Source organism: Phoca vitulina, unplaced genomic scaffold, assembly GCF_004348235.1.
Source record: "Phoca vitulina isolate PV1807 unplaced genomic scaffold, GSC_HSeal_1.0 scaffold13, whole genome shotgun sequence".
NCBI classification, from domain to species: Eukaryota; Metazoa; Chordata; class Mammalia; order Carnivora; family Phocidae; genus Phoca; species Phoca vitulina.
The window spans coordinates 7,879,733-7,895,669 of NW_022589716.1; the positions used below are offsets into that span (position 1 = coordinate 7,879,733).

The 15,937-nt window shown below is 60.0% G+C and overlaps 3 protein-coding genes across 5 annotated transcripts in view; 1 reads left to right on the forward strand and 2 right to left on the reverse strand.

The window, feature by feature from the left end:
- The window catches only part of RNF123 (ring finger protein 123), a 28,584-nt gene that overhangs the window by 11,979 nt on the left and 668 nt on the right, over nt 1–15,937 (forward strand). For 2 of the 3 annotated variants that reach the window (XM_032411298.1, XM_032411299.1), the window contains exons 22-36: nt 526–632; nt 877–1,075; nt 1,422–1,567; nt 1,803–1,886; nt 2,668–2,775; nt 8,317–8,494; nt 9,297–9,371; nt 9,520–9,607; nt 9,695–9,782; nt 9,873–9,957; nt 11,252–11,391; nt 11,506–11,694; nt 11,789–11,864; nt 12,099–12,183; nt 15,698–15,840. In XM_032411298.1, coding sequence (XP_032267189.1) covers nt 526–632; nt 877–1,075; nt 1,422–1,567; nt 1,803–1,886; nt 2,668–2,775; nt 8,317–8,494; nt 9,297–9,371; nt 9,520–9,607; nt 9,695–9,782; nt 9,873–9,957; nt 11,252–11,391; nt 11,506–11,694; nt 11,789–11,864; nt 12,099–12,183; nt 15,698–15,840 — 1,791 coding nt within the window. Of the gene's footprint in view, nt 1–525; nt 641–876; nt 1,076–1,421; nt 1,568–1,802; nt 1,887–2,667; nt 2,776–8,316; nt 8,495–9,296; nt 9,372–9,519; nt 9,608–9,694; nt 9,783–9,872; nt 9,958–11,251; nt 11,392–11,505; nt 11,695–11,788; nt 11,865–12,098; nt 12,184–15,697; nt 15,841–15,937 lie in introns of all 3 variants that reach the window. The other variant, XM_032411300.1, reaches the window with a different exon arrangement.
- On the reverse strand, nt 5,923–6,933 carry LOC116636566 (heterogeneous nuclear ribonucleoprotein A1-like). The gene has a single exon (XM_032411304.1). It carries the CDS (start codon nt 6,868–6,870, stop codon nt 5,923–5,925), a length of 948 nt encoding a protein of 315 aa, XP_032267195.1. The 5' UTR covers nt 6,871–6,933.
- Nucleotides 12,205–15,703, reverse strand: AMIGO3 (adhesion molecule with Ig like domain 3). Its single transcript, XM_032411302.1, has one exon. It carries the CDS (start codon nt 15,014–15,016, stop codon nt 13,484–13,486), a length of 1,533 nt encoding a protein of 510 aa, XP_032267193.1. The 5' UTR covers nt 15,017–15,703; the 3' UTR covers nt 12,205–13,483.

Sequence of the window (15,937 nt, forward strand, 5' to 3'; positions counted from 1 at the left end):
GGTGAAGGGCAGGAGTTAAGGAGGACGCCAGGCTTCCTGTCGGAGGCCGTGGGGATGGGGCGGCCTCAGGAAGGGCGCTGCAGGAGGCGGCCGAGATGACAAGTCCGGTGTGTTTGGGGACCGGAGCCTGGAATGCAGGCAGAGGTGCTGTGCGTGTAGAGGCAGGAGCGGACACATCTGTGCGCGGTGGGACAGGCTGAGGCTTGGACAGCCCTGGATCTCGTGTTCGTCGGGAAGGAAGCAGTGGGGCAGAGAAGTAGAGGGTAGGGGGCCCGGGAGAGCATGCAGGCGCTGGGAGCGGAGGCGCTGACGGAGGGCACGATGGGGAATGTCCCCTGCTGTCAAGGCCCTCGTGAGACAAAGGGCTTGGGACGCAGCACAGGCCGGGGCCGAGTGAGTGGAACGTGCAGGCAGAGGGGCAGTGGGGCGTGCTCAGCGCAGCGGTCTCTCTTGCCATCCTGGGCCGTTCCACTGTGACCCCTCCGCCCTCCACTGGCCTGAGAGCCCTCCTGCCATTCCTCCCAGATGACCTTGCCTCGAAGGCCAACATCTTGATCGACCCGCTGGAGCTCCAGGCGGCCACCATGGATGACCTGGATGAGGACGAGGAGCCAGCCCCGGCTGCGGCCCAGGTGCCGCGGTAGGGTCAGGCAGGGTGCTTGGTGTCGGGCTGTCCCTCTATCATAAGGGCAGGGGTGTCACGCAGGGCCCTTCCTCTCCGTGCAGGCAAGGAGCTTCGCACCAAGCAGGTCTCTTTGCTGTAGGTGGAGGCACACACCTTCCTGCCATTTCCCAGCCCCACAAATCCACGGGGCCCTATATGGGCCCCAGGCCCCGGGGAGCTGAGTGGCGTCTGGCCTCCTCTCTCCTCCACAGCGCCCCACGCAGGCTCTGGCCATGGGGGGCGTGCTGCCCCTGCCCCGGCCCAGCTGGCTCAGTTCTCCAACCCTGGGCCGAGCTAACCGCTTCCTCAGCACAGCAGCTGTGAGCCTGATGACCCCCCGGCGGCCTCTGAGCACCTCGGAGAAAGTGAAGGTCCGCACACTGAGCGCCGAACAGAGGACTCGTGAGGACAGTAGGTGCCGGGCAGGGCCAAGGGTGCCATCTGTCGTGTACGGTTCCCCATCCTGGGCAGAGCCAGGCTGCACCCCCTTTCCCTCCTGGTCCTGTGGCCCAGCAGTAGCTCAAGGACGTGGGAAGTGCACTCCGGGGGGAGGAAGTCAATGCTGCAGAAATAGGCCTGGAGCGGCGGGCCCTTGTCCTGCCCCCACCCCTGCCTTCTCCCTGCAGGGCCCTCCTGGGTCCCAGGGTGGGGGAAGGGGCTCCCCTTCTCCCGCTGAGAGGCCCAGCCTGGCACCACAGACCTGGGAGAGAGCTGGAAGGGCCTGCGGCCTTGACCCTGCCCTCCCCCCACTTCCTAGTTGAGGGCAGCCACTGGAACGAGGGCCTGCTGCTGGGGCGGCCTCCCGAGGAGCCGGAGCAGCCCCTCACCGAGAACTCCCTGCTGGAAGTCCTGGATGGCGCCGTCATGATGTATAATCTCAGCGTTCACCAGCAGCTGGGCAAGGTCTCCCACTGGTGGCCCTCGAGTGTGGAGTGCGTGCGTGTGACCGCACGTGGACGTGTGCCACGGCGAGACTGACTGCTGCCGGGAGCGTGTGGGCCCGACCTGTTCTGTGGGAGGGGGGCTGTGCGGGGCCAACGACCTGGAGCTTGGCAGGCCTGGGGGCCGGGCTGAGTCTGAAGAAAGCTGAGTGAGGTGCCCAGGGCTCACGCCCGATACGTGGTGTCCGATGCTCTAGATGGTGGGTGTGTCTGATGACGTCAACGAGTATGCAATGGCTCTGAGGGACACAGAGGACAAGCTCCGCCGGTGCCCCAAGCGGGTAAGGCCCGGATGGGCAGGTGGAGAGAGGTGGCTTGCGGGCTCGGGGTTCCCAGGGCAGGCCGCAGAGGAAATCGGGACTGCCCTGCCCCTGCTTCTGGGGGCTGCCCCGGCGGGTTTTTTGTCCCCCCCCCCCCCCCCCCCACCGACTGTGCCACATCAGGGAGAGCGGGGCTGGCATTAGGGTGTGGCATGACCTGAGCCCCGTCACCAGCCACAGCCCGTGCCAAGGTGCCTCCACCCCCTGCCCACTAAGTGCTGACGCACATCCACTCTCCTCATCAATTATGAATTCGACCCTGAGTGCTTTCTCAGCCACTTGCAGAGTCAGCAGGAAGTGGGACCTGCCTCCCGCACTCCCCCTGAGCCCCTCTGCCAGATCTCTCCAGGCCCCGGGGAGTAGGGCCGAGCGAGCATGCCTGGGCTGGGCTTCCGCGGCAGGCCCCTGCCCCCAGCTGGATGCGAAGCCCAGGCTTGGCCAGGGTGAGAGCAGCTCCTGGAGCTCTGGTCCTAGCATGGTCCCTGGGGTGTCCTGGCCATGGGCGCACGGAGCCTCAGCTGCGTCTCACTTCCACGTTCTGTGCAGGTGACCAAGGCCCTGCTCCGTGGCCTGCTCAGGCTTGCCAGGGGGTCAGAGGCAGAAGCGGAATTGAAGAGTAGAGCTGGGTCTGCCCACCTGTTTGCTTGCTCTGGGCGCCAGTGGGTCCCTTCCAGGCTGCCTGGGGAAGGCGGGGTGGGGGTGGGGCCATGGCCTGATGGCTCTCCTTTCCCCCTGGGGGCAGAGGAACGACATCCTGGCAGAGTTGACCAAGAGTCAGAAGGTTTTCTCCGAAAAGCTGGACCACCTGAGTCGCCGTCTTGCCTGGGTCCACGCCACTGTCTACTCCCAGGTGAGTGGGTGTGGCCTTGGCCAGTGGTTGCTGCCCTCCCCGCGCTCACTGCCTAGTCACAGACCGGGCCAGGTTGTGCCAGCCCCTCAGTGCTCCCTGCCCCCCCCCGGGCCTCTGGCGCACACGTGCCCCCTCCCCGCTCCTCACCCCCCCTACCCCTACCCCATGCTGCACCCCCTGAACCTCTCCTGCCCCATGAGCTTGAGTAGATGCCCTTGTAGGAGCCCCAGGTCCCCTCCGGCTCACACTCCTCCCTTGGAGGAACAGAGCCTGTCTCTGCCTGTCTCCCCTTCTCCCCTGCCCCTTCTCTCTGGGGTGGAGGGGCGCTCTCCTGGAGCCCCACTCGCCCTCACTCTGCACCTGCTTCTTTCTGACTCCCCTCCCTCCTTTGAGGCTACAGCCTTGTTTCCTACTTTGACATTCACTCGCTCATTGATTCAGTAATATGTGCCCAGAGCCTGGAGTATGTCAGGTGCATCCTGATGCTAAGGACACTCAGTCATGACCTAGAAGGACGAGTGTCTGCCCTCCCAGGGCCATCGGCCTTGAGTGGTAAACTGAAAGATGATGCACTCTCCCTGTGACCCTACTGTGACCCCCAGGCCCCGAACCCTCCAGACTCGCTTCCTCTCCGAACTGTCCTAGCATCTCTCCCCAGCTAGTGAGTGCCCCTGTTGGGGCATCTGTCTACCTTTTTAGGCATGCCCTTCCCCCATAACTAGGTGATCAAGGCCCTTGTCCACACCTCTACCCACCATCCGCACTTGCTTTTTCCCAGCCTCCTTCCCAACCCGGACCACCTCCACCTGCTACCCCTCCTTTCTCTCTTGCCCCGGCCGCCTTGCCTCCAGCCCTGTGGAGGTGATCATGGTCTGGGAGCTTCCTCTCCTCCCCTGACGGGGATTTCATGGCTGTCCGCTGGCCTAGGCACTCTTGCCCACCCCTCCGCACCATCTTCTTAGGCACCTCACCCTACCATCTCTATAGCTTCTTTTTCTTTCTTTTAAATTATGATAAAGCTCCCTGCTCAGCGGGGAGTCTGCTTCTCCCTCTCCCTCTGCCCCTCCCCCTGCTTGTGCTCACTAGAATAAAATCTTTAAAAAAATGATAAAATATACATAACATAAAATTTGATTTCTTAACCATTTTTTCAAATTGTGGTGAAGTACATATAATATATTGCTTACCGTCTTAATCATTTTAAATGTATAGTTCAATTGTGTTAAGTGTGTTCACATTGTTGTGCAGCCAGTCTCCAGAGCCCTTCATCTTCCCAAACTGAGACTTACCCCCCACCTCCACATTCCCTCCTCACCTCAGGCCCCTAGCACCCACCATTCCGCTTTCTGTCTCTATGAATTTGACCACCTTGGGGACCTCCTGTAAGTGGAATCCTGCAATATCCTGCTGTGTCGCTGGTTTATTTCACTGAGCGTAACGTCCTCCCAGCTTTCTGTGGCAGTGGTCAGGATTTCCTTCCTTTTTAAGGCTGAATTATACTCCATTGCTTGTATGTACCCCATTGTGTTTGTCTATTCATCTGTCACTTGGTTTGTTTCCACCTTTTGGCTGCTCTGAATGGCGCTGTCGTGTTCATGGTGTATACAACTCTCTCTTCAAGATTCTGTTTTCAGTTCTTTTGGGTATGTACCCAGGGGCAGAATTGCTGGATTACACGGTAATTCTATTTTTAATTTTTTGAGGAACTGCCATGTGGTGACTACCATTTTACATTCCCACCAGCAGGGCAGGCACAGGGGTTCCAACTTTTTCCCATCTGTGCCAACACTTGTTACTGTCTCTCTCTCTATATATATATATATTTTTTTTTTGATAGTAGCCATTCTAATCGATGTGAAGTGATGTCTCATTGTGTTTTTGATTTGCATTTCCCTATTGATCAGCGATGTTGAGCACCTTTTCATGTGCTTATTGGCCATTTTTATGTCTTCTTTGGAGAAATGTCTGTTTAAGTGCATTTGCCCATTTTTAATAGGATTGTTTGTTTTTTGTTGTTGTTGATTCATAGGAATTCTTTTTATATATTGGATATTGGCTCCTTATCAGATTATGATTTACACATATATTCTCCCATTTTGTGGCTTGCCTTATCACTCTGTAGATGGTGACTTTGTCACAGTTTTCATTTTGATGAAGTCCAATTTCTCTCTTTTTTTCTCTCTTGCCTGCGCTTTGGTTGTCACAGCCCAAAAGCTGGTGTTAAATCCGAGGTCATGAAGTCCTCCCACAAGTTTTCTTCTAAGAGTTTTGTAGTTTTAGCTTGTATGTTTAGCTTGTATGTAAGTTAGGGTCTTTGATCCATTTTAAGTTAGTTTTTGTAAAAGATGTGAGGCGGTGGTCCAGCTTCATTCTTTTGCATGTGGAGATGCAGTTCTCTTAGGACCATTTATTGAAATGACTGTCCTTTACGCATTGAATGGTCTTGGCATCCTTGTCAAAAACCCTTGGATCATATGTGTGAGTGTTTATTTCTGAGCTCTCTATGCTATTCCATTGGTCTGTGTGTCATTTTTTATGCCGGACCACACTGTTGTTTTGTTTTGTTTTTTTTTTGTTTTTTTTTGTTTTTTGTTTTTTTTAAGATTTTATTTATTTGCGAGAGAGAGAATGAGAGACAGAGAGCATGAGAGGGAGGAGGGTCAGAGGGAGAAGCAGACTTCCTGCTGAGCAGGGAGCCGGATGTGGGACTCGATCCCAGGACCCTGGGATCATGACCTGAGCCGAAGGCAGTCGCTTAACCAACTGAGCCACCCAGGCGCCCTGTTTTTTTTTTTTTTTTAAAGACACATTTATTCATCGTCATGACCAGACTATTACATTTAGCAATCAACAGCATGGGTGCAAAAAAAAAAAAAAAAAAATCTACATTAAAACCCTTTGTTGGAATGCTTTACACTTTCCACAGAACATAAACTAAAATAACCTGTTATGCAATTAGTCACAAATACAGTCCTCGAGTTTTTGCCCATACACATGAGTATTGTCTAAATAAAGCATGTCTTCTTTGTAGCAGCTCGGCCCTGCCACCACTGTGCTTGGCTGAGTTCACAAATCTGTTGTAACCTGTAGCTTCCCCGTCCCTCCTCTGGCTCTCCTCTCCTGCTAAGCTTTGTTTCCTGGCAGTAATTAAAACCTTCTGCCACTGCCGTAGCTCCTGCTGCTGCTGCCTTGGTTTCGTGGTTTGGCAAAGTATTGGCCTCCACCACCATAGGGGCCGGAGCTTCTGCCTCCAAAATTTCCTCCTTTCATGGGTCCAAAATTTGAGGATTGGTTGTTGTAATTGCCAAAATCATTATAGCTTCCGCCACCTCCAAAGTTGCTTCCATCATTACCAAATCCGTTATAGCCATCCCCACTGCCACCATTTCCACCTCCACCTCGACTGCCACCAAAGCCACCTCGACCATTGAAGTTCCCTCCACGACCAAAGTTGTCATTCCCACCAAAACCACCTCCACGACCACCACCAAAGTTTCCAGAACCACTTCGACCTCTTTGGCTGGATGAAGCACTAGCCATCTCTTGCTTAGATAGGGCTTTCCTTACTTCACAGTTGTGGCTGTTCACAGTGTGGTATTTTTGAATGACAGTCTTGTCTACAGAGTCATGGTCATCAAATGTTACAAAAGCAAAACCTCTCTTTTTGCCACTGCCTTGGTCAGTCATGATCTCGATCACTTCCATTTTCCCATACTGTTCAAAATAATCTCTTAGATGATGTTCTTCAGTGTCTTCTTTAATGCCACCAACAAAAATCTTTTTCACAGTTAAGTGGGCACCAGGTCTTTGAGAATCTTCTCTTGAGACAGCCCTCTTTGGTTCCACAACTCTTCCATCCACCTTGTGTGGCCTTGCATTCATGGCTGCATCCACCTCCTCCACAGTGGCATACGTGACAAACCCAAAGCCTCTGGAGCGCTTGGTGTTTGGATCTCTCATTACTACACGGTCCGTAAGCGTTCCCCATTGCTCAAAATGGCTCCTCAGACTCTCATTGGTTGTTTCAAAGCTCAAACCTCCGATGAAGAGTTTCCGCAGCTGTTCAGGCTCTTTGGGAGACTCTAACTTAGACATGACGGCGGTGGGAGGGGAGACTTTATCGATGCTTACTTGGTGTCCATGGGCAGAAAGGAGTAATCTAACGAACGTATCTTTGGACCACACTGTCTTGATTACTGTAGCTTTGCATTAAGTTTTGAAATCAGGAAGTAGGAGGTCTCCAACTTTGTTTTGTTTTGGCTATTTGGGTCCCTCGAGACTCCATACGAATTTTAGGATAGATTTTTCTGTTTCTGCAAAAAATGCCATTGGGATTTCTATAGGAATTGCATTAAATCTGTAGCTTTCTTTGCAGAAACATCCCCACTCCCGTTACAGTGGTCCTTTGGGTACGTTAGTGCCATCCCCTCCTTAGACTTGGACTTCTCTGGCCCCCTGTGGCAGTAGGCTCCCAGTAGACCTCCTGGCTCAGGCGCACCCTCTGACCCTTGCTTATATCTTCTTGGGTTCTTAGGTTTGAGGGCACATCAGAGCTGAGGTCAAGTCCAGATGCTCCAGCTCCAAGACATGTGGGTGCTCTGGGTCTGGGCTGGGGCCTCGTTCGTGACCCCTCCTGGGCACAGACTGTGTGGGAACCATCCTGTGGGGAACAGGGCCTTTGGCAGGTTGTTTGCTTTCGGTGGTCTCTGTTCCACCAGTAATCACTCTGCCCCCTTCCTTCCCACCACCTTCTCCTCTGAGCTCCAGACCTGCTTCCTCAAAACCACCTCTTTGGGGGCATTTTTAGGCACCTCGTGCTGCCACATCCCCTCTGCCTTGGACCAGGCCTGCTTCTCCTCCAGTACTGCTGGGCTTTCTGAAGGTTCCATCACCCCCAGAAATGTGGACCCCATGCTTGTGCAGCCAGTCTCTTGCCCCCACAGCCCATCGGTGCCTCCCCATTCCTGGTCATCCAGTCCCTTGTCTGCTGACTTGCGCCTAGATGAGGCTGTGCTTCTTCACTGCCCTGTCCCCACTTGCCACTGTGGCTCATTTTGCACGGGGCAGCGTTCCAACCCAGACTTCTGGTCACATGGCACCTTTTCAGTTAAAACCTGTACCTACCTTTCTTTCTTTCATTCTTTCTTGTCTTTATTTATTTAGAGAGAGGGAGGGAGAGAGAGGGAATCCTGAGCAGGCTCCACGCCCAGCGCAGAGCCCGACATGGGGCTTGAGCTCACGACCCTGAGATCATGACCTGAGCTGAAATCAAGAGTTGGGCGCTTAACCCGACTGAGCCACCCAGGCGCCCCTAAAACCTGTACCCTTAAAAAACTGCAAGCTAGAATTCTGGTCTAGGCTGGGGCGTTACCCTTTCTGGGCACAGGGCGCACCCTCTCGCCTGCCAAGCATGTGACTGCCCTGCCCGAACCACTGCACCCACTTGGGAACACGGAGGCCTTTCCTGGGCCCCCGGACCGAGCCATGCCCCTGTGACCCTTCCCACGAGCGGCCCAGCAGCAGCCCCTGTGCCTCCCGCAGGAGAAGATGCTCGACATCTACTGGCTGCTGCGCGTCTGCCTGCGGACCGTCGAGCACAGCGACCGCACGGGGTCTCTCTTTGCTTTCATGCCCGAGTTCTACTTGAGCGTGGCCATCAACAGCTACAGCGCCCTCAAGAATTACTTCGGCCCCGTGCACAGCATGGAGGAGCTCCCAGGTGACAAGGAGGCCTCTGGCGTGAGCCCTGGCAGCCCCGTTCTGAGCCTCCTAGCCCAGCAGCACGCATCCGCGGAGGGAGCGGGCGCGGGCAGCCCCTGTTCTCCTCGGCCCTGTAGTAGACAAGCATTTGCAAAAGCCCCACCTGCTGGAGAGCCCTGCCCGGTACCGTAGCCCCAGAGCCAATGGATCCTCCCTGGTGCTGGGAGGGAAGGAGACAAAATGGAGTGCCGGGGTGGGCATCCCTCAGGCTTTCACTTCCTCCTCGGTGCCGCTGTGGTCTGGGAGCCAGCTGGCCTCACCTGGCGCCCTGGCACTGGCCTCAGGATGCGGCTTGTGTTTGCAGGTCACAGCAGGCGGGGATGCTCTGCTGGAGGCCATGTGTAGGAGCTTGGGCTTCTCGCAGACCATTTCAGCCTGGGCTCGGTGGTTTGTGTCTGGATCGGGCCCCCCGGCCTGTCCCCTGCCCCACCCCAGGCCTAGGTGCAGCCTTTGTGCTCAGAGGCGGAGCTGTGGGTGCCCAAGGGGCTTTGACTGCTGAGCCATCAGGTGTGTGCTGAGATGGGCTTGAGCCCAGTCTTGCAGGACCGTCCCCCCCCCCCCCCCCCCCAGTGAGTCTGTGCAATGGCCTGTCAGTCAGTGAATATCATGCCCGAAGCCCCTGGATGACAGCTCCGGCCCAGACTGGCTCTGGGAGTCCACTCTGGAGTCCTCCGCCCGAGCCCGCTCACCCTGCCAGGGGGATGGGCCTGCCCCTAGAGCCGCCGCTCCCGGCCAAGCATTCCCCCTGCCCCATCCTGCAGGCTACGAAGAGACCCTGACCCGCCTGGCCGCCATCCTTGCCAAACACTTCGCAGACACACGCATCGTGGGCACTGGTGAGGACCCCTCCAGAGGGCTTGGGGCATGGGGATGGGATGGCGTCTCCGGCCGGCTCTTGTCTGCTCAGAATGCCGTCCGGGGGGCGTGAGACGCGGGGCTGGGGCTCGTGCCAGGTACCTGCTGAGGCACGGCCTGTCCCGACAGACATCCGTGACTCGCTGATGCAAGCCCTGGCCAGCTACGTGTGCTACCCCCACTCCCTGCGGGCCGTGGAGCGGATCCCCGAGGAGCAGTGAGTGAGGGCCAGAGCGGGAGGCACGCGCTCTGCCCCACACGGTGCCCAGCCTCAGCCCCTGCCCACCACCCCTTGCCCTCGCAGGCGTGTCGCCATGGTGAGGAGCCTCCTGGCTCCCTATGAGCAGCGGCCCTGGGCCCAGACCAACTGGATCCTGGTGCGGCTGTGGAGGGTAAGCCCGGCTGGAGGGGAGGTGGCTGTGGCAGGCTGGAGGGGAGAGCTGCCCTAACCCCAGCTGACCCCCCACGGACCCCCCTCGCAGGGCTGTGGGTTCGGGTACCGCTACACACGGCTGCCGCACCTGCTGAAAACCAAACCCGAGGATGCCAACTTGCCCAGTCTCCAGAGTGAGTGGCTGCTCTTGGGTCCTCTAGGATTCTTCTCCCTTCTCCCAGCCTCTGTCCTGCACTCCTGCTGGGCCCCAACTCTGCCCCCTGGGGCTTCCATCTCCCGGCTTCCTCTCTGTCCAGGGACACTGGGCCTACTCCCCCTGGCTCCCCAGTCCCACGTGTGCCCTTTGGGCCCGAATGCTCTGCTGGGTCATAGGGAAAAAGGGCAGTATCTTCCTAGGCTGCCTGCAGCTGACACAGAGTGAGGACCCTGAACCAGCTCCCTGACCTCCAGCCTGGTCCCAGCACCATGTCCTTCTCCCCCTTCATTGCCATCTGCTGGTGCCAGACCTTGGGTACTTGAGTCAAGGCAGGGGCACAGACTAGGCGGTGCCCATGGGGCTTCCAAGAGGAAGAGGCATTTGGTTGGGAGCAGAGGCTTCGCTCTGTCTTTGGGGGCCATGGTCCAGCAGAGCCCTGTGAACCCAAGGACCTTCACCTAGGCCGGGCCTGGGGTGGGCCAGCTTGCAGTCTGCCTGCCACACACTGCGCTCACCCCACAGGGTGGCTTTCCTTGGGCCGCGTGGTGTGTTTCTGCTCTCGTGGGCAGGGTTTTTGCGTGAAGGGGTCCCCAGAGGCTGATTGCCTTGTGCAAAGTCACACATCAAGTCCTTGCCAATTGTTTTGGTCATGCCTGCAGGTGGAACTGAGCTGCAGATGAAGAACGGCAGTGGGACCAGATACTTGTCCTGCTGCTGTAGGAACTATTGATTTGCATGGGCGGAGGTGGGGGGCGGGTGTCCAGCTCAGCTGCGGCTAAGGGCTCTGGTTACTGCTCCCTGTCAGCCCAGACTTGGCACCCACCACCTCGGCCATATGCCAAGGCCAGGCCAAGGGCAGCAGAGGAGAGGAGAGGACTGCAGGGCTCAGACAAGTAGGTCTTAGGGACGCTGACCTGGATACGAGTGAGGAGAGGTCTGGGTCACCCTGTCTGGGTCTAGCCCTCCCTGAAAGCCGTGTGGCTGAGAACTCGCTGGGGACAGGCTGGGGGGCAGCTCTAGGCTTAAGGGATGGTGTGGGGCTGGAAAGGACTTCAGCCCGTGGCTTGCCCAGCAGATGGAGGGACAGATTTAGCTCTAACCCCCAGATAGGGCTGTACCCTGTCCTCCCACCTTCATGACCTGAGCATTCTCAGGGAGCCGTCTTTCTGTCCGTACACCAATGGCCCAACAAGTGAGGACGGAGGTAGACAGGGCAGGCAGGAGCCCCAGAATGGAGTCCCCAGTGACGCCGCCTCCTCGCGCCCCCACAGAGCCCTGCCCCTCCACCCTGCTTCAGCAGCACATGGCGGAGCTGCTGCGGGAGGGGCCCGACGTGGCGCCCAGCTTCCTCAACAGCGTCCTCAACCAGCTCAACTGGGCCTTCTCGGAGTTCATTGGCATGATCCAGGAGGTGCGTCACGGCGGGTCGGTGGGTCGGGCGGGCTGCGGCGTTGCAGTGGGCCCGGCGCGATGTGCGGCGCCACCAGGCCACTGAGCGCTGCCTGCCCCCCCGCCGGTGGCTCAGATCCAACAGGCTGCCGAGCGCCTAGAGCGGAACTTTGTGGACAGCCGGCAGCTCAAGGTGTGCGCCACCTGCTTCGACCTCTCGGTCAGCTTGCTGCGGGTCCTGGAGATGACCATCACGCTGGTGCCCGACATATTCCTTGACTGGGCCCGGCCTACGTCTGAGATGCTGCTGCGGCGTCTCGCGCAGGTGTGTCCATCTGGGCAGGGAGAGGGGGGCCCCCGGGAAGGCCCCAGTGGCGAGCCCGCCCTCGACACCCACCAACGGGCTCCTGCCCTCACAGCTCCTCAACCAGGTGCTGAACCGGGTGACGGCTGAGAGGAACCTGTTTGACCGCGTGGTCACCCTGCGGCTGCCTGGTGAGGACCCAGCGCCCCACACCCAACATATCCCGGGGCTCGCTTCCTCCACTGGGAGCAGGGATGCCTGATTGTCCGTGCTGCGTCGGGACAGCCGGCCTGGGCCCCCGCAGCCTTAGCTCGCCCTTCTGTGGGGAGGATGCTGGGGAGGGGCGCTGGCGCTAGCCAGGCAGGCCTCGACCCCCTGCAGTAGGAGCACGCAGCAGCTCTTGCCCTCCCTCCTCCCCCACCCAGGCCTGGAGAGCGTGGACCACTACCCCATTCTGGTGGCCGTGACGGGCATCCTGGTGCGGCTCCTGGCGCATGGCCCGGCCTCGGGGTGAGTGTGAGGCCCGTGGGCCCACGGGAGCTGGCGTGGCTGGTGGGAGTGGGCCGGCCAGGGCCTCCTGCCGCTGTCTCTTTGCCTCTGCAGTGAACCTCGGTATCAGGTTTTTGAGGCAGGGGGGAAGGCCGTGAGGTACAAACTGCCTAACTACGTGGCAGCAGCAGCAGCTCTGAGTAGAAGAATCGGAGAGCGCACTGGCTTGTGGTTATGCCTCAGGCAGGGCTGGGGTGCTATCCTGCATGTACGGGACGGCACTGCTGGGCTCAGGGGCTGAGGACACGCACCGCTGCTTGTGTTCACGAAGGGTCCGGTAATGAGCACGTACCACCTTTATTAAGGAACTCCAGGACAACTGGATCCAGGATGCTCGTAGGAGCCCCCAGCTCAGCACCCACACAGGAGGGTTCTCAGACCCCTCTTCCCTGCCTCCCTGCGGTGGGTGGTAAGATGCGTATAAGACCAGGGCACGGCCTCAGCCATTAGGCCGAGACCAGTGCCAGCCCTTAAGAGGCTTCTACCCTCGAGGGACAGTGAGTTCTGGCTCAGCCCTCCCATCTTGGCCATGCTCAGCAGGCTTTTTACTGCTGAAAAGCTGGGGGACAGGCCCTGGTGGCCCTTACTGTCTTGTGAGCCCACTGAAGAGGCCCTGCCCTCAGAGTGGCCTGTGGATGCCGCTGGCCAGAGACGTCGAGGCTGCTCCTGCTGGGGCTCGGGCCAGGCCCCCTGAGGGGTGGCGGGGAGGGGTCTCTTGCCTTTCTGCCTGCCCACCAGACTGCACGGAGTTGTGAAGCTTGAAGGAGGTTAGATGTTGGTGCGGGTTTCCTCCTTCCACCCTGGGTGGGGGCCTAGGTCTTCCTTTGGCACTCTCCTCCTCTTCCCCTGGGCGCCCACTCTCTTCCTGCCCCACTGGGAAGGGGAAGATGGTTATGCTTCAGTTCTTCGCCACTACTGCTTGATAGCTGCCTCGGCCCCTAAGGGGGTGCCTCGGGCTCTAACGCACGGGCCCTTCCGGATGGCCCCAGTTCCAGGCCTCGGGGGACACTTGGGCACCAGCAGGTCCTGCGGGGACCTCCGGCCTTTGAGCCCTGTGTGAGAGCAGAGCAGGAGAGAGAGCGGGGAGCCCAGCCCTTCCATCAGCGAGTGGGGCTGCTGTAGTTGAGGTCGAGGCCACACAGGAGGCTGGAGGACCAAGCCCAGCGCCGCCACCAGCATCTGGCAGCTCTTGCCCGGGCGGCAGCGGGGAGCGGGGCAAAGCAGCGGGCGGTTGGTGGCCTGGCTCTGAGCCCAGGGCAGCCTAGGTCATCACCAGAGCCTCGGAGCCCGTGGAGCTAGCCGACTCAGAGCCAGCGTGGAGCCGCAGGCCCACGGGATTGTAGAGATCAAAGTCCTCGGCGACCGCCAGCTGCACGCGCCCGTTGAGGCCCCTCCGGCCCGGCTCCAGAAAGACCACATGCTTGTGCACACTGGCCTTGCGGCTGGGCACGTCGGGCGGGGTGGCGCCGAGCCCCGACGGCCGCGCGCTCGGCTCCTGGAGGGGGCCGGGCCCGCGGGGCCAGCAGAGCCGGCGGCAGGTGCAGGCGCGGCGGTAGCAGCGGCGGCAGCCCGGGCAGGGCGGCGCGAACACGTAGAGCAGCACGAGCAGCAGGCCCACGGCGCAGCCCAGCAGGGTGGTGAAGCCCGTGTTGAAAGCCTCGGGCTCCGGGCGCGGGGAGTGCACGCTCACGTTGTACTCGTGCGTCTGGTTGTGATGCAGGCGCGGCCCGGCGGCCAGGCACACGAAGAGCCCCTCGTGCCGCGGCTGCACGTTGCTGATGGCCAGGCTGCCGTCGGCCAGCACCGCAATGCTGCCGTCTCGGGACCCCGGGGCCACCAGCAGCTCCTGCTTCGGGGACACCCAGGCGACGCGCACAGCCGGGGCGCTGGTGTTGCAGCGCAGCGTCAGGGGCCGACCCATCTGCACGTGCAGCTGCTCTTCGGGCCGTTCCAGGCCCCCGGCCAGGGCGGCCGAGCAGTTCTCGAAGACGCGGCTGTGCTCAAAGAAGCGCACGCGGGACGTGGGCACCCTGAAGGCCAGGCACATGTACTGTGGGGCGAAGTCACTGACGGCACTGAGGCCCCGCTGGAGCCAGCGCTGCAGCAGGTGGTAGAGGCGGCAGTCGCAGGCCAGGGGGTTGTTGTGCAAGTAAAGGCCGTTCTTGAGAAAGGCCGGCAGGGCAGCCAGGGCAGCCACGGGGATGCGGCCCAGGCGGTTGGAGGAGAGGTCCAGAGTACGGAGGTGGGTGGCGCCCAGGCCGTGGAGGTGGTCAAAGGAGAAGGAGGAGAGCTGGTTGCAGCCCAGGTAGAGCCGGCTGAGTGCGCCCAGGCCCCAGAAGGCGAGCTCGTCCAAGTGCGCCAGTCGGTTATTGAACAGCAGCAGCCTCTCGAGCGCCCCCAGCCCTTCGAGGTCGTGGCGTCCCAGCGCCCGCAGCGCGTTAGACGATAGGTCGAGCAGCCGCAGGCCGCTGGCGTTGGTGAACACTCCGCGACCTAGCGCGTCCAGCTCGTTGTGGCCCAGGCGCAGGGCGCGCAGGCGGGAGAGGGGCGTCAGCCAGCCTGGCCGCAGGCGCTGGAGCGCGTTGTGGCTCAGGTCGAGGTCTGTGGTGGCGGCGGGCAGCGCGGCCGGCACGTCCTGCAGCCCCAGGCCCGCGCAACTCAGCAGGTCGGCAGCGCACACACATCTGTAGGGGCAGTCACGGGGACCGGAGGGCACGAAGCCCTCCGCGCCCAGGCCGCCCACCCCGACGCGCGACAGGCACAGCAGTGCGCCCAGCAGCACCAGCCAGACCATGGTGGCGCCTGCCGGGGGCTGAGACCGGGCAGCTCTGTGCCGGACACGCCGCGCCGGGACTCACCCACTTCTGCTGGCTGTGGGCTCAGCCCCGCACGCCCACCGCCCCTGCTCCCCCGGCTCCGGGGCGGGATTTGGGGCCGGCTTGCACTCCGCACTCCCTCCTCTGGCTTCCCCAGCTCTCCGAGGGCTTCCCTGGTCAGCTTCTAAATACTCTCCCGGAGGAGGGCGGGGCCGCAGCCTCCCATTGGTTCCTGTTGGAGGGGGCGGGGTAGCCCCTCTCCTCCCCGCGTCCGAGGTTCCCCGCGTGGCCGCCAGAGGGGGCGCGAGCCCGCCCCCAATGCCCCAGCCTGTGCTTGGCCAGTGGCTTTGCCCGTGCCCATCTCCCCCAGAACAGTAGGAGAGGAAACCTGGGAGGCACTCCTTTAAGCTGCTAGTGATGTTCTTTATTTGTTTTCTTTGGAGAGTTAGTGTTTATTAGGGGTAGGCAGACTTTCACTATCTGCTGGTCACCCCCTTAAACTGGCACCCAGGCTGTATGAGTTCTTACTGGGATCTAGGATGAGGGGCATGGGGTGGGGGCAGTGGGTGAAAACAAGAGGTGAGCTGGATTGTCCCACCACCCCGGTCCCTCCAGCAGGTACTGCTTTCTGACTACGCTTGTTCCCCTCTCCCACCTAGGAGAGAGCGAGCCACGTCCGTGCTCCTTGCTGATCCCTGCTTCCAGCTCAGCTCTATATGTTATCTCCTGGGGCAGCCAGAGCCCCCTGCCCCTGGCACTGCCCTGCCTGCCCCTGACCGGAAGCGCTTCTCCCTGCAGAGCTGTGAGTGGACTGGGGGTGGGTCAGGGGTTTGGGGCTGGACTAGCTCAGGAGTCTCAAGAAGAGCAAAACCCCAAGTTGCGGTACTTAAGAGGCACTG